The 21,403-nt window shown below is 48.7% G+C and overlaps 2 protein-coding genes across 2 annotated transcripts; one reads left to right on the plus strand and one right to left on the minus strand.

Annotated features, from left to right (window-relative positions):
* Positions 1-262: 262 nt before the first annotated feature.
* On the minus strand, positions 263-7,414 carry DUSP3 (dual specificity phosphatase 3; the record flags this gene model as incomplete). The annotated part of the gene is made up of 3 exons (XM_084239113.1): positions 263-468; positions 4,210-4,436; positions 7,290-7,414. 3 exons carry the CDS (start codon positions 7,412-7,414, stop codon positions 263-265), a joined length of 558 nt encoding a protein of 185 aa, XP_084095239.1.
* A 5,014-nt stretch (positions 7,415-12,428) lies between these two features.
* CFAP97D1 (CFAP97 domain containing 1) lies at positions 12,429-15,762 on the plus strand (the record flags this gene model as incomplete). Its single annotated transcript, XM_084236903.1, has 5 exons — positions 12,429-12,552; positions 13,080-13,150; positions 13,422-13,540; positions 15,065-15,188; positions 15,706-15,762. The coding sequence occupies 5 exons, from the start codon at positions 12,429-12,431 to the stop codon at positions 15,760-15,762; spliced, it is 495 nt and encodes a 164-aa protein (XP_084093029.1).
* Between the last annotated feature and the right edge of the window lie 5,641 nt (positions 15,763-21,403).

Genomic DNA, 21,403 nt, shown 5'->3' on the forward strand with positions numbered 1-21,403 from the left:
ATCCCCCTCTGTGCCTCCACCTCAGGGAGAGGACGTCATAAATCGTAGGCCCCGGACACACCGAGGAGCGAGAATGCCCTCTTACAAGCTCCTTTATATGCCCCCGGGGGGAAGTGGCCCAGGGCCGTGGGGGGACAGACTGTGGCAAGTGCCTGGTGATGCTGGGAACAGGGTAAGTGTTTCCTAAACATGGCGACACGGGACTCCTCGACCGGGGACTCCCCCATCAGACCTCCAGAGAGGAGGCAGTGGTAGGGGCACCCTAGAGTTTCAATTTCCCCTCTTTGACTAGTCTGTCATTGAGCTGGCAGAGCTGGGCCAGGAAACCATCATTGGGACCGATCTCGCGGTTCTGCCTCACGATGCTCAGGGCAGACTTGACGTCCATCTTCTGGCGCATCATGAGGTACGCGATGACTAGAGTCGGTGAGCGGCTGTACCCTTCACGGCAGTGGACAAGCACTCGGCCTGTAAGAAACGGGGACGCTGTGAACCGGGGGCATCCAGTCACCCCAGGACTGCAGTTAAAACTCTTTCAGGAAGTGCAAGGGAAAAGTGCAAGATGAAGCCAGTCTGTACCCAGCAGAACGGCTAAAATGAAGATGGCAGGAAACCCTAAGCACTGGGAGGCTGTGAGCCAGCCAGGCCTGGTCCGCGGGGTGTAGAGGGGTGTAAACAGGCACACTGCTGAGGAAATGGGTGTGGCAGTACCTCCTCCAGCTAATCACAGGCAGCCCCACGGCCCAGGAAAGGGCACACACAGACGCCAAAACACACCATGCACCAGCAGGTTCCCAGGCAGCACTACCCATAACAGCCCCAAGTTTGAAACCCCCAAAGCTTATACAATGGCAGCATGGTAGATAAATAATAAAAACGCACAATCGACAAGAACATGGAACACACAGGAGGTGTAAGGTCTGTGCTGTGGAAAGTCTGAATAGCGGTAACCCCGGGGCTGGGGTAGTGGGGGAAACAGGCAAGGAGGCTTCTTGGGGAGCTGGTCAGGGTCTGTTTCTTGATCCGGGGGCTAGTACATGGGTGTGTTCGGTTCACTGGGCTACACACCTGTCACATGAGCACTTCACTGTATAAATGTATTTCAGTCAAGAAAAACATGAAGAGGGGCCTCCCTGGTGGCGCAAGGGTTAAGATGCAACCTATGAAGCAATCCGCAGCCACTGCAGCATGAGTTCAATCCCTGGCCAGCCAGGGAGCAACCCACATGGCACAGCAGACCTCTCCTGTCTTGCCCGCTGCTCCCCTCAGCAGTGTATTTCGGTCAATCCGCCTGTTCTGTTCCCCGCTCTGTCTCTGGTGAATCCTCTTACCCCCCACACCTCTGGCCTGTACCCCAGCTCTTGTATGCATAAATAAATAAATCTTTAAAAAAAAACCATGAAGAACCCAACCGTGCATGAACAGGCAAATGGAGGAAGGAACTGGGACACCTCCCTCGCCTGGGACGCCACTCAGATCTGAAAGGATAGAACGACCGCTGCATGCGGCAGAGTGGCTGAGATGCGGGCGCTGAGCAGAGAGGGAAGGCGAGCAGCACACATGCTGTGATTCCATCCCCACGAAACTTACAAAGTGCACACGGACATCCAGTGATGGAAAGCAGATCAGTGTGGCTTAGCAACAGGGGAAGAGAGGCAGGGGAGGGGGAGGTCACAAAGGGACATGAGGAACCTCTGGGGTGATGGGATGCACACCACCATGGCTGGGGTGATGGATCCCGAAGTGTATACAAATGTTGAAACTTATCAAACTGCACACTTAAGTGAGTTGAAGGACTCAGGAATCCCTCAACAGAGCAGTTTCAAAAATAAATGGAACACACGTGTGAAATACAAACACAAACCAGGCAAAAAATACACAGACACACATGCAGAAATATCTTCTCACGGCAGCCCCATGGGCCCACGAGGCCCTACAAAATCTGGCTCCCACTCCTCTCCCCTTTCCCTGCACACCAGCGGCCTCTGCACCTGTAACACCTCTTTTCCCAAGTGTTTGCTCAAATGTCACCTTCCCAGGAAGGCCTTTCTTGCCCATCCACACTTAAAGGCTCAGATCCACCCCACCCCTTTACTCCCTCACCCACACCTCCCTACTTCATTCTCCCGGTTTATCTTTTTCACTTGTTTACTGTCCCCTCCTCCTAAAATATAAGCTCCAGGAAGACAAGGATGTCTGTCTTGCCCCCCTGCTGCATCCCTATCATTTGGAAAAGGGGGGGGGGCAGGATGGGTGAGGGGGTGCCAACAAAGTCCCCCTCTGTTAATCCCCTCCCTTGACCTTCCCAGCTGGAATGACTGCTTCCTCCTCTGAGCACCCCCCCAGTCACTCCCCCCCCCACCCCGGCTCTCCAAAGAGGTGGGTCCCAGCTCCCGGCACACTATTGGAGCCCAGTGCATTTCCACTGACTCACTTGGCCAGTGGGTCTTAGAAGCGCTTCCACTGGCCTTAGCGCCCCTGGAATTCATCTCTATGACTGAGTCAGTGACCACCTGCAGCATATCTGCTCTATGCCTGATGCCACCTCAGGTGCTGGGGAGACACAGTGTGAGGGCAGGAAGACAGGGCACTATGCCCAGGGTGAAGCGCAAAGTGGAGCTGGCCAGAGGACAGGGCAGGGAGCAGCGGAGACCTTTCCAAACTGATGCGCCAGCTCGCAAGAGCTAAGGCAGCAGGGTCATAAAAATCAAAGTATGTTCCTAGTCGTACGGAGAGAGGAAACTAAGTCAGGGAACCCTAAGTTCCTTGAACGGATGGCCCGTTGATACACGAGAAGAGCCAAGTCCATCCCCTTCCCTGGGCCCCTCCTTCTCATCTGTACAGCTGGGGGCCATGGGGGTGGGGAGGGGACACGTTTAAGACCATGAGGGCTGACAGTCAAATGTACAGATTTCCTGGGGGATCCAACTTCCCCCCGAGCCCCAAACATGTGATAACAAGCATCTAGTAAACCCTGCTTACTGGAACTCAGTCCACTGGGCAGACCTTGGCACCAGCAGCAGAGCAGCCAAGACAGACTAGAGTCGGGGACAAGGCTGATCACTCTCGGTGGGGGTGATTTCCCCTGGGAAGATATGGGGTGGAGAGGAAGGAGGGTTTGGAGGAAGCAGCACGAAAGTAAAGGGAGTTGCTGCGAAAAACAAGTTAAAAACAGAAAGGGCAAGTGGCCCAGCCTGCCCTGCTGACCTTCTAAGGTTTCTCTCTGCAACACCTTGCCTGGTTGCCAGCACCTTGGCAGTTCTGCTCCAGTCTCACTCTGTTTGGGAGCTGCTATAGTTTGCTGACCCTCCAGAAGAGCCAAGATGGCTGCCCCACTTGGCTCACCAGGTATGTGACCCAGCAGAGGCCAGTGAGCTGTGAGGGGAACTCCACTGGAGGGCTCTGGGAATGCTCTCCTTGCTCTTAAGAGAACAAGGGGCCTCTCTGATGGCTCAGGGATTAAAGTCTCAGTGCTATCAAGCTATCAGCAGCCACTGTGGCCTGAATTCAATGTCTGGCTAGCCAGGGAGCTACCCACATGGCGCAGCAGACCTCTCCTGTCTCACCTGCTGCTCCCCTCAGCAGTGTATTTCAGTAGATCTGCCTGTTCTGCTCCCCACTCTCTCTGGTGAATCCTCTCACCTCCCACACCTCTGGCCTGTACCCCAGCTCTTATATGCATGAATAAATAAATCTTAAAAAATAAATAAATAAAACAAGAGAACAAGAAGCAGATGGCTGCCTCATCTTTCACTACACCTTGTCCTGTTGGGATGTGGTGACTGGGTCTGCCACAGCCATCTCAGGACCCCCAGGGGAGCACCAACACGGAAGGTGCCAGAGGAGACAGCACGCAACCCCTGAGCTGCTGAATCAGCCACCCTGGAGCTGCATCACCTCAGAACATCTTATCATTGAAATACTATGGAAACAAATAAAAAAAAAAAGCATTGAAGCCATCTGAATTGGGGGTGTAGGAGGAAGTGGCTGGAAATTGAACTCTCAGTCAAAGTCAAGTCAAACTCGAGGGCCTGAGGGCTGCCACTGTGCGAAAGGTCCTTTTGTGAACACAAACACCTGAAGCTCTAGATTATTTACCACAGGAGACAGGACACAACAGGTTCCAAGAGGAGGCCTGTTATGGCCCTGTTTTCTAGAAAGTCCAGTCCAAGCTGCCTCTCGTCACTTCCTGAGTGGCAGGTCCCTTACCATTCTTTTGAGCCAAAGCCTGGTCAATGAAGTCTGCAGCCTTTTCAAAAAAGGCGCTGAGGTTGAATTCCTGCGTGTCATTGGCCTTGATGCCCAGGTAGGTGATGCCAGAGTCCTTGTAGAAGCTGGCGTTGGTATTGACGTGCATGAAGGACCTGCCCTCAGCAGCGTTCAGAACGTGGGTGATGCCCAGCTTCTGTAGCTTGGGGATGTCTTGAGCCACAGACCTGGACAGGAAACAATAGCAGATGATTAACTCACCCAAGGGGCGGAAGATGCAGAAGATTCTAAGCCTCTTGGCAAAGCAAGGAACCCTCCATGCTGGCTTCTCCAGCCCATCTTATGACTCCCCTCCCTCACTCCTGTCCCATCTAGTTACTAGCAGCTGCCCAGACAGCCCATGCCGTTCCCTTTGTCTGGAATGCCCTTCTCCACGGACGCTCACCCTCTGCAGTATTTCCCAGCCGCCCCTCCATTCCATTTGGCATCATTCTCCCTATCCTATGGTGGTGGGCTAGCCAAGGGGGCAAAGTGAGCTCTAGAGCCAGACTGCCTGGGTCTGAACCCAGCCCTGCCATTTACCAGCCAGGCAACCTCGAGCAAATCACTTAATCACTTCCTGTATCTTGGTTTCCCTCCTGCTCCCTGGGTTCTTCTGAGTGTTAAGTGAGTAAGTCTATAGACAGAGCATGAAACCACAGCCAGTGCAGCTAATCTCGTGCTTGATTGTGCTAGTCAGCTTAGGTGCCTTGAGGGCGAAGCCATGACTACTTCTTCAGGTCTGTATGTCCGCAACTGGCAGGGGACCTGGCCAGGTATGTGCTGAATGAGTATGTGATAATCAGTAAGAAAAATGAAACTGGCACACCTGGGACAGCCTCAGTCCTTGGGTTACAGCAGCCCCCTCCATCCCTTAGAGGGATCCCTCCTGCCACAGTCCACCAGCCTCATATTGAAGCTGCCTTGGGTGAGTTAGCCCTGGGGGAGTTAGTGGCTCTGACAGAACTATGGGGATTACAAAACATTTGATCTGAATAGTCAAAGGGTTCCTTTATTTCAACTCACAACATCCCAATTCAAACAGCAGTTTATACTTTACAAAACATCTTCTACACAATCTCATTGGCCTGTCACGGAAAGTCCTATGAGGAAGGAAGGACAGAGCTTAGCCTCTGGCCCGACAGGACAGTGGAAGGATGTACGTGTGCTCACATGGGCTGCTGAGTGGCAGAGAGGAGAGCTTTCTCCCCACACCTGCACTGTTCTGTCCCCTTCATGCCTCCTCCCCGATCCATGTCAGCCGCCACTCCTGAAACCAGGGAAATGTGGCTCATGAAGGCTCCTCTCTGCCCTGTGAGTCCTAATCAAGAGCCCTGATTTTGTTAAGGGGCTGGTGATGGGTGGGTGAGCAGTGGGTGCTCAGTAGACCCTCCCTGCTAAACACATCACCACCACCACTACACACACACACACACACACACACACGTGTGTGTGTGTGTATTTGTGTGTGTGCATGTGCACGAGGTCAGATTTGCTTGGAGGGCAAGGGATGTGTTTTCTACAATGTCTATCAACACGTGTCACTCTGGCTACCACCAGACACTCGTGACCTTGGTTGTCACTTGAAAAATGAGGGCAAGTGCCAAAATGTCCAAGAGAGCAGGGTTACCATGGGTGCTTGGGTGGCTAGAGAGGAGCTTATCTTTGGAACTTTGCAGTTCCTGGGGCCTTGGACTTAGACTGTAGGTCTCTGTTTTAGCTGTCCCTGCTCCTGACACTGCTCATGATTACAAAGCAGTGGCTGATTAAAAAACAATAAAATAACCAAATGTGAAGTCACTCCCTTCTCCAATACTAATTCAACATTGGACAGATTTTCCATGAGCACTGTCACAGCTATGCGTGAACACTGTACCGTGCCTGACACAATAAGGTGACTGAATGATGGACCCCATATTCTGTCAGGCTGGGGCCTGCCTAGTGGGCCCCTTCTTCCTCTTCAGTGACCCCTTTCTTGCAGCAGTCCTTAGCAGGGTAAGCAGCAGGTCGCCGCCCAAGCCTGGGAACACTGACCATGTCCTCACAATCCCTCAAACCACTCAGTGTTACCATGTCCTCTTAAGTAACTTAAGGGGGTTAGATCTGTGTTTCCAACATGGCTGTCCCCAGCCCAGAGCGCTTAGGGCCCGCAACTGAGTCCTCAAGGCTCTCCTCTCCTCTCCGAAGCCCTCTCTGAAGTCTCACAGGCGCCGTCATTTGCTTTTGGTTGTTAACTTGGGTACCTCTCCGAGGGGTTAACACTGGGATCTCTCCTGCTACTGAGAAGTTCGTACTAGTAATTTGACTAACAAAATGGGTAAATCAGTGTAAGAATTCCTAAGTAATAAATAATAAAATCATTTCCTAGTGACGAGAAGGTCAAAAGCCTTTTCTAAATGATGGCTCAGGTGCTCATGGGGTTTATCACTGTATCTTTCTAGAATCCCAACTACATCAAATCTAGAGACGGAAGGAGCGAAGAAACCCGGGTCCTCGGGACCCCTTCTTTGGGGTGTTGGGGGTATTTGGAGCCCACCTCCCCCCCAATCTGGGCAGGCCCGACCCTGCAAATTCCACGCCCTAACTGTGACGTTAGCCCGTTGCCATGGCAGCGAAGGCAGACATTCCGCGGTGACCTCACTGCAGAACCTGGCAGCTGTCACATGACGCGCGGGCAGGAGAGCGGCCGGGCCACAGAGGGCCACCTGTTCAGCGAACGTGCTAGCCCCGACCCCGCCCAAGGCAGAGCCCCCAGCGGAGGCGGCGAGGGCCCGACCCCCGACGGGCCAGGCGGCCCCCAGGGCTGCGCGCGCCCGGAGAAAACGAAGGACGCGCGCGACCCGGGCGGGATCCAGCCCCACCGCCCCGCACGCGGGGGTGAGCGGCGCCCCCGGCCCCCGCCCGGCCCCGGCGGTCGCTCCGGAGGGACGACCACGCCCCGGGACCCCACCCGCCCCGGCTGACACCCCCGCCCCGGCTTTCGGGTGGGCGGGGCGCCCCAGGAGGGGACGGCGGGGTTGGAGCTGGGAGCGGCGACTCACGCGTTGCCCACGTAGATCCTGGGGGTGACCTCGTTGCAGGGCTGGCTCGGGAGGCTGTAGCAGCCGCTGCCGTCGGACAGCAGGTCGTTGAGGTCCTGCACGGAGAGCTCGACCGGGCCCGACATGGCGGCGGCCGGGCCCTGCACGCGGGGCAGCAGCTCGGGAGGGAGAGCGGCCGGGTCAGCTGGGCGGGGGTTCCCGAGCGGAGACCCGCCCCGTCCCGCCCCAGAGGCGGGCCCGTCTGGCGAGGAAAGTGGGGAGCGCGGGCTGCGGGCGCCTCCAATCCCGGGAAGCGGGCGCGCCGCGCACGCGGCCGGGAGGACAGCTGGGCTCGCCCCTGGGGCTGGGAGTACCGCACTCATGGGTTTCGGGGGGGTCCTCTCCCCATTCCCCACTAAGGCAGTTTCTGGATCTTTACGAACTGGGAAGTGCAATAACTTCACGGGATCAAATGCTGAGCGCAATAAAAATTCCTATTGACCTGGAGGCACCTGTGAGAGGAAAAGTGAAGAGCAACCTCCCAGCCGGTGGGTGGCGCTCGTCCGTGGTCAATCGTATGTGAAACTCATTGTAGGGCACCCAGGTAGGCCCATGGAAGCAAAAATAGAAGCAATTCAATCAGCCACTCCTTGAGGATACACTATGGAAAGAAGGAATTTCTCCAGTTTAGGGGGGTCCCTTGGTGGAATGGGGGTTGTGTGCCCAACAGTATCCTGCAAGTTGCCCCTGTTGGTTCAGTCTCCCCATCTGGATTTGGGGAAGAGAAAACTGTCCCACTCCAGGGTAACTCCTTTGGCCAAATTAGTTGCCTTGTCTGGTATTGTAACAGGGGGGTCCCCAGGAAGGGGGGAGGTTCCAGGTTCCCTGCCCCACCCAAGGGAGGGTGGAGCTGAGCAGGGAGAGAAGCTGCTGCAGAGGAGACTGAGGAAGGAAACAGGATGGAGCCAGGAGGAGACCTGAAGGAGGTGCATGGAGCCTAGAGACACGTGAAGAAACTGCGCTTGTCTTTTGGTCGTGGACGGGGTGACACAGATGTGGGTGAGGCCCGTGGGGAGGTGACAATGGCAGCCTTTATCTTGATGTTGATTTTGCTCTTTTCCTTCCGGGCATGTCTGGTGGTTTCTGACCCCTTTGTGGGGGTCCCCACTGGAAGATGCTTTAGACTTGTGGCAGGCTTTGGGGCCTTGTTCTGGGCCAATCCCATTTGGATGGAGTTTTACCCATGAGGAGATGAGTAACTTTGGGTACTTGATTTAGAAACTAGATTCTTTGCCTTTCCTGTATTGTTTCCTAATTGTATTAAAGTTCCTTTCCATTAAAGTCTCATATGTTTTGTGTTGATGTGGCGGATGGCAGAACCTATTTAGAATAGGCAGGTTTGCGGGGTTTGGGCTGCCCCTCTCCCTGCCCTGTAACAGTATGAGAGGAAGCCTGTCCAGTCCTGTCCTGGAGAGACAGTGTGAAGCCTCCACAGCCTCCCTAGGAGGGGCTGGTTTCTTGGAAAGGGGAAATTTCTTGGATAGGGGTTCTCTGCTTGTGGATTCATAGTCTTCAGTAAATAGTGATCTACCCCCTCCTGTTTCTCCCCTTTACAGTTGTCAGGGTGAGGAGAGGGCTGCTTGCCTCCTCTTTGTGCCAGCTAATGGGCCTCTGACCTTGCTAAATCAAATTCATGGGGGGACATATATTTTGCAGATGGAATGTAAAATTTATATTTTACATATATATAACTGAAAATTTTACATCTACAAAATTTTTCCAATTGCAAAATATCTTGACCCTCTGACCCCATGAGTACACAGCCAAGAAGTGTTAGGGTAAGAAAATACATATGCTTCTTAGAAATTGACTTACACCTGAGCTTGTTCCAGTCAGGCAGAATTTGCCCAAGCTGACTTTCAGCTAAAGTAGAAGGCTCAACCTCTAACCAAAAAGAGGGCTGTAGAAAATGCTCACCAAACACCCAAGAAGCCCTCCGGAAGCAAAAATTCTAAGTTAGAGATTAAAAACCAGACCCATGCGTAAGCCCACAGGGTCTCCCGAAATATCAAAATCAACTTCCATACCCCAGACTTTATCAGATCACCCAAACCAACCAAAACTTAGAACTGTTGAAAGACTGAACCCATGTCTAAATCAAAATATACACAAAGAGAACCCTGCTGAAGTAAAACCAAGCTCCTCCAAATTAGAGACAGAAAAATCCCACCACGTGTTCAGCAATTGCAACACACTTATGGTGGCCAAGGCAAGGAAGAAATTCTTGGGCTGGCCAACCTCGGGTGTCTGGCCCCACACTGGGTGCCAAGCTGAAACAGGGCATACCCAGAGAGATGGGGATGACTTAGTTGGTAGGTCCTCACCTGAAAGCTTAAGAATGCAGGACATGACTCAATTGGACACACAGAACAATAACAGGACTTTTTAAAGTAGGGAGTGAGAAAAGGGACAACTGAGAGAAACTTTATAGGCTGGACCGTGGCAACCTTTCCTACTCCAGATAGCATCCGCTGAGCAGAGACTGGGCTCCAACTTGAATCACAAGTAGTTCAACTACCAAACACTAGCAATTTAACCAGCAAAGCACCAACTCTCTTTCTCTTTCTACCCTCTCCCTCTTCTCACTACCTATGTAAACTCACCCTATTATTGTTGTGCCCAAGATCAGCAGACTCCGCAAGCATAGCCTCCAAGAATCCAAAGACAGCTGATGCAAATGCAAAAGGGAGTTTATTACTGGCTCGAGTCCGGGCTCACGGCACCTACCAACGCAGTGGCAGATAGCGAGAGCCCCGAACAGAGGAAGCAGGGGTCTATTATAGGGTCACGAGTGGCGTGAATTTTGAAAGAAGCTGGCAATTACTCATTGGCTACTACAAAGGCATTTTGGCGTGCACGGTTATAGTTTCAAACTGATTGGACGGTTAGAGATGCTGTCCCATTTATGGATAGGACTGCCCTCATTGGCGGCTGGGGTGGTCTGCTTTTTCGTCACCGAGTGGAGTGAGGGTTGTGACTATTGAAACTATCTCCGGAATGCGGCTGGACAAGGACTAACATATCAAGGTGGAGGATATACAAAATGGCGAAACCTTGGCTAAACTTGGTTCTACAATTACTGTTTCTCTTTGTGTGTCTGCCTTTGGGTCCTATCCTCCATTTTTAAGCCCATGATGAGGACCCACCGGCCAGGTAGGTCCTTTCCCCCTAGGACTTCACATTTCACACCCAAGTAGGTTTTTGTTTGTTTGGTTTTTTTTTTTTTTTTTTTTATAGAGGCATGTTTATTTATTTATTTATTTGCTTGTTTTGTTTATACATGCACTGGGTACAGTCAGAAGCGCGGGAGGGTGAGAGAATTCACCAGAGCCAGAGCGGGGAGCAGAGCAGGCAGAAGGACCGAAGCACACTGCCGAGGGGAGCAGCGGGCGGCAGGAGAGGTCTGCGCGCCATGTGGGACCCTCCTCTGGTGGGTGGCTGGGGAGCAGCCAGGGATCGAGCCTGTGCCGCAGAGGCTGCGGGCAGGTTCGCAACCCAGCGCTCAACCGCTGCGCCACCGGGGAGGCCCGGTTTTTGTTTGTTTTTCAGATTGTTAGAGGAACGGTGAGACACAACCTCCGAGGCAGTGGGTGAGGCTCATAGCCAAGGTAGAGTGTTCTAGACTCAGTCCCCTGCTTCCCTAAATGGAGCCTGCTGAGTTGTGCCAACATGTTGATCTTGAAACACGGAACACAGGCATACCCGGTCTTTTTTTTTTTCTTTTGGTGGGCTTCCCACTGCACCCTGGTCTCTACTCGGCGGACGCCATCTTGTGGATAGGGCAGACGGCATCCGGTGATGTGTTCCCCGGCCAATACATTTCCTTTTCCTTCATTCTCCCATTTTCTCACTCCTTATATAAGTAAATCCTTTTGTTTTAGTTCTCTCTGTGTATTCTGCATTCCTAATCAAGCAGGTGAGGACTCACCAAGCAGGTCATCTCTGGTCCCCCCAGGTTTGCCCCATTTCACGGTTACAGATACCACCCTGTTCTGCTGCTTGGAGCCCTATTCCCTGTTGGCATTACCGGGGGCTTCTCCTGCAGAATCACCAGCCTAGCTCAGACCTCCTGAATGCGAATGTGTATTTTACAGACCAGTGGGGGTGCCCATATAGGTGAAACAATCCCAACTCTGGGGCATGTTTATTTCAATAGTCATTGAGTCAGCCTCAGTGCTTCAAACACTGGACTCTGTGCAAGCAGCTTCGAATTCTGACCCTGGGGAGTTATTTAATGTGCCTAAACCTGTCTGCCAAGGTGTGTGTGTGGCGGCGAGGAGAATAGCAATATTAATACTTAACTCCTAAGGTCATCTGAAAGAGTAAATGTGACTTTCAAATACGCACCTGCCACTCCATAGTGAGCACTCAGTAGGTATTAGTCCGTCTCCTTCATCATCGTGTTGAGCACCCACTACGTGCTACACCCTGTGTTAATGTGGAGATGAACCAGGCTTCTCTGTAACTTTCTGGAGCAGCTTTCAGCCCACTCTCAGCCACATGGTACCAGCAGCTCATCATTTGCTGAGATCCCACATGAGCAGAAGACAGTCTCTGTCCGCCCCCAAGAAAGCAGCAGGCAGATGCCCTCCCACTCTACCCCCCAAAAAGCAAATATGGTGCCCAGAACTCAGGAAACCCACATCCGGAGCCTGGCTCTGACATCACTTGGCCTCTGCTGCTCTGGACTTCAGCTCCCTTCATCTGCAAAATGAGGAAACTGAATCAGATTATCATTGAAATCATCTTCATCTCCCCCAGTACAGTCCCACACCTTCAGGGAAACTACTGCCATGGGGCATGAAACAAGATCCCCCCACTCCATCCCAGGCCTCCTGGCACAACACACCTTTTCCTGCTGGTGTCCATGGCATCTGCATTCCAGGCAGGTGGGAAAGTCCCTCATTCTGACTTGGACCTAGATGAGCTTTCAAAGGAGAAGCCGAGGCACAGCCAGGCATGTTCTGCTGCTCCTCTTCCTTCCTGGAGACCTGCTCTGACATCATAACTGGGCACCTATGGCAACACATTATGGGGCCATCTAAGTACCTCACAGAGGAACCCGGTGCCTCATTTCTGAAGTGAGATTAGGAAGAGAAGATGAACAATTCCCTGGATTATCTAGCTTACCCTGTTATCGTGTCTAATCATAGACAGACCACAACCTTCAGGAAGAAACTGGACTTTGGCCACTACATATTTCACAAGAATAGAATACAAATAGGTATGTGGGTAGTTTGGACAGGACATTGCGACTAGGGCTTCTGAAAGGGCCATTATAGAAATATTGATAGGAAACCAGACCAGCATTTGGCATTGCAGATGACGTGGCCTTATCTGCTGAGTTGGGTCAAGTGATAAAATTCATCTCCCCCCAGGTAGTTCATGGATTAGAAATACTCACTTGAACTTTTTAAAGCCAACATGAGCTAGAAAGAGGATAGGATTTCCACCCTAATAGACTAGTCATTTAGGGGACGGGAGGAAGAGAGGCTTTTTTGTTGGATTCACAGGACTCATCTCTGTAAAGTTTACTTTTTCTAGCCCTCATCATTCTTTCATGTCTGCTCAAAACTCTTTGAAGGTGTCAGTTTGGGAAATTAAACTGAACTAAAATTCCGGAACTGGATTAAGGTCAGAATTGAAAATCATGCTTAATAGTTAGGGTCACCCGCCAGAGCAGGAGCAGGTTTTGTGAGGCTGCTGAGAGGCTGCCTGGGACGTAACAACCCTCTCATCCTTCTGACTTAGTGAAGCCGGCCGTGGACACCAAGCCTCCAGTGGCGCACACGCATCACATTTTAAAACTGAGCAAACTGCAGGTACCCGTCCTTGCCATGTGCAAATGTACTTGGATTTCCATCTCTGTTCTAAAGAAGCCAGTTTCCCAGCGCCTTCTCAATCACCCCAGCCCAAAGATTCCTTAAGACTCCTCCTCCCCATTCGCACCATCTCCAGTTTCTTAAGTTCTGCTCCTAAGCTCTCCACACAGGCCTGATTCAACCCTTTTCCACAGGCCTGAGGGTGGTGCTCAGCCTTTGTGCTGGAACCATGCGGCCCTGATGTCACCGTGGGGGCGGGGTTTCTTGCCAGGGTGAACAAAAAAGAATCGACAAAATTGAGTATGAAAACAAGCAACTGTGTCAGAAAATTGCAAATGCTCACCGTGGCCCAGCTAAGGTGGATTGCTGGAATGAATATTTTACCAAGAGGTAGCGTTCTTTCTTTTTATTTTTGGAAAGTCCACTTTGACATTTAGTGGGAGGGTCTTCTGAGCAGAAGGAATACTTAAGGGGTCTTATCTTGAGGGATAACCAAACTGGATGGGTTTTTTTTTGTTTTTTTTTAATAGAGGCATGTTTTATTTATTTATTTGTTTGTTTGTTTGTTTTGTTTATACAAGCACTGGGTACAGTCAGAAGCGCAGGAGGGTGAGAGAATTCACCAGAGCCAGAGCCGGTTGCAGAGCAGGCAGAAGGACCGAAGTACACTGCTGAGGGGAGCAGTGGGCGGCAGGAGAGGTCTGCGCGCCATGTGGGACCCTCCTCCGGTGGCCGGGGAGCAGCCGGGGATCGAACCGGTGCCGCAGAGGCTGCAGGCAGCTTCGCAACCCAGCGCTCAACCGCTGCGCCACCGGGGAGGCCCCAAACTGGATGTTAAGGAGACTTAAAACTACCCCAAATGGGGGCCTTTCTCTAGCACTAAAAAACTTTTCTTTCATTTAAGAGGCTTTTCTGGGTCCTATTCAGAGTTCAACAAGAAAGCACTGCCTACTTTTGTAGAATGAAGAACGTAGCTGGGAATGTGGCACTACATCCTTAAAACAGGTTCCACAGGGCCTCCCCGGTGGCGCAGCGGTTGAGCGCTGGGTTGCGAAGCTGCCCACAGCCTCTGCAATGCCAGTTCGATCCCCGGCCACCGGGCGAGGGTCCCACATGGCGCGCAGACCTCTCCTGCCGCCTGCTGCTCCCCTCAGCAGTGTATTTCATCAGTCTGCCTGTTCTACTCTTCCCTCTGGCTCTGGTGAATTCTCTCACCCTCTCGTGCTTCTGACTGTACCCAGTGCTTATATAAATAAATAAATAAATCTAAAAAAAAAAAAAAAAAACAGGTTCCACAAATATTTCCTGAGCAACTACTATGTGCTAAGCCCCGGGAATATAGAGATGCAATGAGATATTTACTTTCTAACCTCAAAGAACGCAAGCTCTGATAAAGGAGACATTTAAAGTCAGGCTACAAAACAGTTTCAACAAAAAGAATTTAAGGGGGTGTGTGTGTGTGTGTGTGTGTGTGTGTGTGTGTGTGTAAGGGAGAATGTCAAGATTCCTATATTCTTGAGTATCTGAAAGTAAGATGACAGCTGGAGGGAGTGAGGTGAACCAAAACTTGTCATAAGTCATTTGTGATTTTTCCATAGGCAAGACTTTCCCCCATTATATAAGCCAGAGATCCTCAGTCCCTGGGGAGCTTTGGTAAAATGCTGATGCCCAAGATCCACCCCTAGTGGACAGGGGTGCTGTGAACCAGTCATTTGATCTAAGTCTGCAAATATTTTGCATATTTCCCAGCGTGCAGGTTGGTCCCATAAGCGAAGCTGCCGGGCTCTCAGTGAGAGAGGGTTTGCTCCCTGCACTTAGGCAGCCTGGGTTTATGACAACACGACTTCACCTCCACACTTCATCCAGGAGGGGAATTTTATTCTCTTCCCGTCTGGGGGGCTTTGTGTTTTTCAGCTTAAACAGAGAAATAAGGAATCGGGAGCTAGTGAGAATCACCGTGGAAAACCAGGGTATTCTGAAGAGGCTTGGTGATCGCAAACCCCACTATGACCGCAGGTCATCTGAACTGGACTGGCAGGCACGTGGGTTCTCAGGGATGTGCCCAGAGTACGTCTGTGTCCAGAGCAGACGGAACCCCTAAGCTTAGAGGGTGAGCTCGTGAGAAATGCAATCATCGTTATGAAAAAAATCACGCAGAGCAAAGAGCACGAGAGAACCATCCGGAGCTGAGATTCCCATCTCCTTGGTGGCAGAACAAATATGCATTAGTGCCAAAAACATATCCGGTCACATGGTCCCTCATTCTTTAATTCATTACAAAAGGCTATAAGTGATTTCATTAGGAAGGCATAAGCAGAAACGATGAGGAGCATACAATTCAATATGGGGTTGATTTGCTTTACTTAGGAATCACCCTTCTGAGAAGTGGGGATAGTGGGGGGCGCGGGTAGGGTGGGAAGCCACCTGCAGTGTTTATGAAAACCTCCACACTCTCAGGCTTTGGTCTAAGTCATTCTTAGGATTGAGAGCTTCAACTTTAGCACCGGGACTCTGACAATGACATCAGTCTTTCTGATTTTTTTTTTTTCTTCAAGAATTCAAGGCGCTATATCAGAAATACAACCAGGTATCTTCTCTGCGGAGATGAATAGGTAGGTCTTAACACAGCTGCACTTCAGCAAAACAGTGGTCCCCGTTGAAAACACACCCCAAACTGCAGAGTAAGCTTGGGAGGGGGTAGCTTTTGCTCCTCTGCGGCACTGCCCAGTTTAGCGTGCCGTGTTTCCTGTCTCTATAAACCAGGAAGCAACTGTTTTTGTCATCAGCTTGAAGGCTGTACGGGAGTGTATGGGGAAGTGATTTATTCCAATAATAAGAAACAAGAGGTCTCGTGGCTTTAATGTCATGCCAAAGTCACAAGTCAAAGGACTGTTGTATTGGCATTTTATATTATTTAATATTATTGGTAATGACTAGCTTGTTCATTTTCCCCCCTGGGGAGAAGGATAATGGGCTTTCCCAAGAATAATTCTGTATAACTGCTGCATCTCCTTTTCTCTCCCTCTCTCTCTTCCCTAAATACAAGGTCACTCACCATGGAAAAAGACACAAGAAGACCTAGGATTGCTTAGCTGCTTAGAATTTCAAGACACTCCCAAAGTAGCTGAATGTTCTGTCTTAGTGTATAACAATAAAACTTGGAACATGAAATGTGTAAGTTATGTTCAAGGTATTCAAAGGCTTTTAGTTTCTATGGGAAAACAGAGGCAGAATGAAGCAAAGAGCAGCAAAGATCCAAAAAAGCATTTTTATTTTAGCCTAAGGAAAGGAGAGAGAACTTTTTTAAACCTACACTGTCATTTCATGCAAGGGTGGGACATTGGGGAGCTTTTTAGTTTTTTTAGGCTGTTGTGAATAAGACAGCTTTGAGCATTGTGCACACGTTTCTGCATGAAGAATAAGTTCAATTTCTCGGGGATAAATGCCCAAGAGTGCAATTGCTGGGTCAGGCATGGTAAAGTCCATGTAATGACAAAACTATTTCCAGATTCACTATATATACCACTATATACTTCCACCAACAGATGATCTATTTTCTCCACATCCTCACCAGCACTTGTTTTTATTTTCTATTTTTTAAATTCTAACTTTTTTTCTATTTTTTTAATTCTGACATGTAGTGACAGCTCATATGGTTTTGATTTGCATCTCTTTAATGGTCAATGAAGGTGAACATCTTTCATGAGTTTATTTGCCATCTGTATATCCTCTTCAGCAAAATGTCTGCATTTCTCTTGCCCATTTTCTAATTGTTCATTTATTAAATATTGGATTTTGCAAATTCTTTATATATTCTAGATACAAGTCCTTTGTTGGATATGGGAACTGAAAATATTTTCTCCCGTTCTGTGCTTTGCCTTTGCATCCTTGTAGCAGAGCCTTTTACAGAGTCAAGTATTTTGATTTGATGTCATGCAACTTATCAGTGATGAAACTGCTCGTATCTTGACTGTATCCATGTCAACATCCTAGCAGAGATGGGGTTTTGTGATGGGCTACCACTGGGGGAAATGAGTAAGTGGTACCCAGGACCTCTCTGTATTATTTCTTACATGCATGTAAATCTACACCTCAAAATTAAAAGCTAAAAAAAACCAGAGTGCCCAAATATAAATTCTTTACTAAACTGGTTCCAGCTAATCTCATCCATTCTTCTAGAAATCCAAGTTACAACCAGGGATGATTCTTTACTTCTCTATCCCTCTTTCATCCCTCTCCCCTCCTTACATATTTTAAATTTACCAGTCCTACTTCTTAATTTCTGTGTATGCTGCTGCCCATATTTCAGGCACTTGAGATTTACCGTTGGTTCTATTAATGCAAAAAAAAAAGATGCCAACATCGATTTCTAGCTTAACACCAAAAGTAACCTGTCATTCCTTCCAAAATAAGTCATACTTTTAAATAAGGTGCACAAGATGTGGAGATTCCTCAACCTGCTAAAGATGGAGCTTCCATATGATCCAGCAATTCCACTCCTAGGTATTTACCCAAAGGACACAGAATCATTAATTCCAAAGGGCACCTGCATTCCTATGTTTATAGCAGCACTATTTACAATAGCTAAGCTATGGAAACAACCCAAATATCCCAAAATAGATGACTGAATCAAGAAGATGTGGTACATATACACCATGGAATATTACTCAGCAATCAAAAAAGATAAACTCATGCAATTTGCAGCAACATGGATGGAGCCGGAAGGGATCATGCTCAGTGAAATAAGCCAGAAAGAAAAAGAAAAATACCAGATGGTCTCACTCATAGCAGGAATTTAGAAAACCTAAATAAGGGACCAGGAAAAAGACTAATTATAATAAAGTAAAAATCAAAATCAACAAGCAACTATAAACCAGGGACACACTATGGGGGGGAGGGATTAGGGTCAAAATAAGGGGAGCGGAAATTGTATGGGGAATATAACCAACATGAAAATGCGTACATTGTGCAAAAATGAACAATGATGTAAAAAATACATAAAATAAAATAAAATAAAAAATAAGGTACACAAGACCCTCCATGATCCTGTCCCTCCTGTTTTGCAAGCTTTATCAACATAAATTCTTAGTTTTGAGCAATAGCAGCTATATCTGATTTAAGTAGCAAAATAATTTATTGAAAAGATATGTTAGTTTGTAGTTTTTCCTAGAAAACCTGGGGGCTGATGGTATTTCGCTCTTCTATTGTCCTTGATGATATTCTGCCTAAAAGTTCTATCCATTTCTGAGAGGAGAGTGTTGAAACTCCCGATTCTAATTACAGTTTTGTCTATTTCACCTTTCAATTCTGTCAGCTTCTGCTTCTTTTAAAGCTCTGGGATTTGGTGCCCACACTTCTAGGACTGGTCCATCTTGCTGTGCAGTAATGTGTCACCCATGTCATGTCCTTAGTCCTTAATACACTTTCCTTTCTGTGAAGTCTACTTTATTTGACAATTGACATTACTATAATCACTACTTGTTAAAACTTGTTTGCATGATCTATCATTCTTCTCCTTACTTTCAGCCTTCCTGTGTACATGTGGACAGCATTCTAGGTCATGGTTTTTACCTGTTCTGTCCATCTGTGTCTTGCATTGTTCCCTTCAGCCTCCTCAGTCTGAAAAGATAAGTTTCTTGTGTATCTTATTTACATACACTGAGGGCCTCCCTGGTGGCCTAGGGGTTAAGTCTCAGCGCTACCACCACTATGGCCTGAGTTCGATCCCCAGCCAGGAGCTAACCCACATGGTGCAGCAGACCTCTCCTGTTTTGCCCGCCGCTCCCCTCAGCAGTGAATATCAGTAGATCTGCCTGTTCTTCTCCTTACTGCCTCTGGTGAATCCTCTCATCCCCCACACCTCTGGCTTACACCCCAGTTCTTCTATGCAAAAGAAAATAAAATATATACTCTGACACCACATCATGTGGTGTCATCTGCTTTAACCAGAAAATAAGGGTAAAAGGACTCAAGAGGTGGATACCGTCTATTCTATTTATTTATGTTTTTACCTGTTCTGTTCGGTGGTTGATTTTTCCTTTCTGAAGGTCCCAGCTTTCTGTCATCTACTGTGTGTTTCAGAGTTTTCTTTAGTCATTCTTTAAGAACAGGTTTCAGCAACTTCTGTTTCCTTTCACCTGATAATGTCTTTATTTCCCTTTGATTCCTGAAGGAATCAAGGCTGGAAGTTCTTTGCTTTCAGCTCTTGATGAATGTCACCCTTGCTGGCCTCCCCCGTTTCTTTTGCAGCGACACTAAGATAGAACTTGATGTGGTTTCTCTCTGTTTTTTGCTTTTTTCTTAGTCTTTAGGTTTCAGATGATGAATGATGTAGTGTCAAGGTAAGAATTTCTTTGGGCTTCTCCTCTTTGGTGTTTATTAGCTTCTTGAATCTGAAGATTTCTATCATTTCATCCAACTTGGGGAATTTTCAGCCATTATTTAAATATTTCTCACTCCCACACTTTCTCCTCTTTGGGAACTCTGATGATTCAAGTTTTTAGTTCTCTCATTATTGTATCCCACATATCCCTGCAGCTCTTTTTATTTTTAGGTTGATGTTCAAGATTAAATACATTTTATTGATCTGAACTCAAGTACCTTGATTTGATCTTGTCACTTCCACTCAGTTATCAGTTTTTCATTTTACAATTTTTTTTATTTCTACAATTGACATTTGGTTCTTTTGCATAACTTCTATTTCTTTGCTAATATTTGGGATTTTTTTCTCAAGAGAATTTGTATTTGATCAATGAAGCATTTTTATCACAATTGCTTTAAAATCCTCATCAGATAAACTCCAATATCTAAATCATATCAATATTGGCATCTATTATTAGTCTGTTTTAAATTTTTTTTAAAGATTCATTTATTTATGCATGCAAGAACTGGGGCACAGGCCAGAGGCGTGGGGGGTGAGATGACTCACCAGAGAGAGTGGGGAACAGAACAGGCAGACTGACCGAAACACACTGCTGAGGGGAGCAGCAGGTGAGTCAGAAGAGGTCTGCTGCGCCATGTAGGTTGCTCCCTGGCTAGGGATCGAACTCCTGCTGCAGAGGCTTCAGATAGCCTCATAGGTTGTGTCTCAACCCCTTGCGCCACCAGGGAGGCCCCTTTTAAAATTTTGTTTTCCCAGTTTGGTTCATGAGTGGTTGTCTACTACATCCTGGATATTAGGGGTCTCTTAATCCTATTTACATCTTCATTAGCAAGCAGGGGTCTGCTTATAGAGTGCATAGGTTCTTGCTGCTTTTATGGGTTTTAATTAAACGACAGTTGGGTTCTCTGAACACTTGCAATACTATTCTGGTCAGTTTTGCTCTTTTGGTGCATTTAGGCTCCCACTTATTCCCTGCTGGTGCTTCCGTGGTGTCAGAAGATGTTTCCATGGACTGTACGTTATCAGTGGGCCTTGCTGCAGAGGGGAGGGCAGCCCCTGCTGGGTCCAAGTCTCCTAGCGCCACTGTGCAGAGGGCAAGGAGGCAGGGCTTGGCCACCACTGCTATGACTGAGTTGGGCCATCTGCTGGTACCCTGGTGTGGAGCTAGGGTTGGGGTCCCCCACTAGGTTTTCCTTGGACTTCCCCTTCCCTTTGGCAGAGAAAGCATTATGCTTTTCCCTTATGACTCAGGGTTGCAGACTCAGCCTGGGCGGGGAGGGGGGATACATGGGAGAAGAAAACTCAGGACACTCACCACATTGTTGTTCTTCAAGTTCTGAGGTATTTGTCAGCACCCCACCTTCTTTCCAGCTCAGTGATTTATAAATAAGCCACCATGTGCTCTCAATTTTTGAATGCATGAGCCTATGAGTGGAGGCATAAATGAGGTGACATGGGATAAGTGGATACACACGTCTCATAGCACGTGTGGATTTGAACACTCAACACTCCAAGCACAATTGGCTAATGGTTCCCATAGCTGAGCACTGCCTGTGAAGAGCTGTAACTAAAAGTCGTCTCCTGCAGGGCATGGAGCCATGGCAGGGAAGGGTGCAGATGGCTAGATCAAGGATAGCAAGTAACAGGATTAACTCACTTGCTAATTCTGCTCAATTGATCCTGGACACTATGTCCTGAAAGATCCAAAGTGGTGCCCAGACTCAGCAGGAGAGGGTCTTCACTTACTAGTAATGTCTGCTGTGGGTGCAAGAAAGGGCGGAGGCTACACATAAGCCCCTCCCACCTGACATCCTGCTGCAGAAAAGTCCTCTATTCTGCGGTTATAGACACAGGCATAGAATTCACCTAAC

This window comes from Talpa europaea, assembly GCF_964194135.1.
Source record: "Talpa europaea genome assembly, chromosome: 7".
Lineage (NCBI taxonomy): Eukaryota > Metazoa > Chordata > Mammalia > Eulipotyphla > Talpidae > Talpa > Talpa europaea.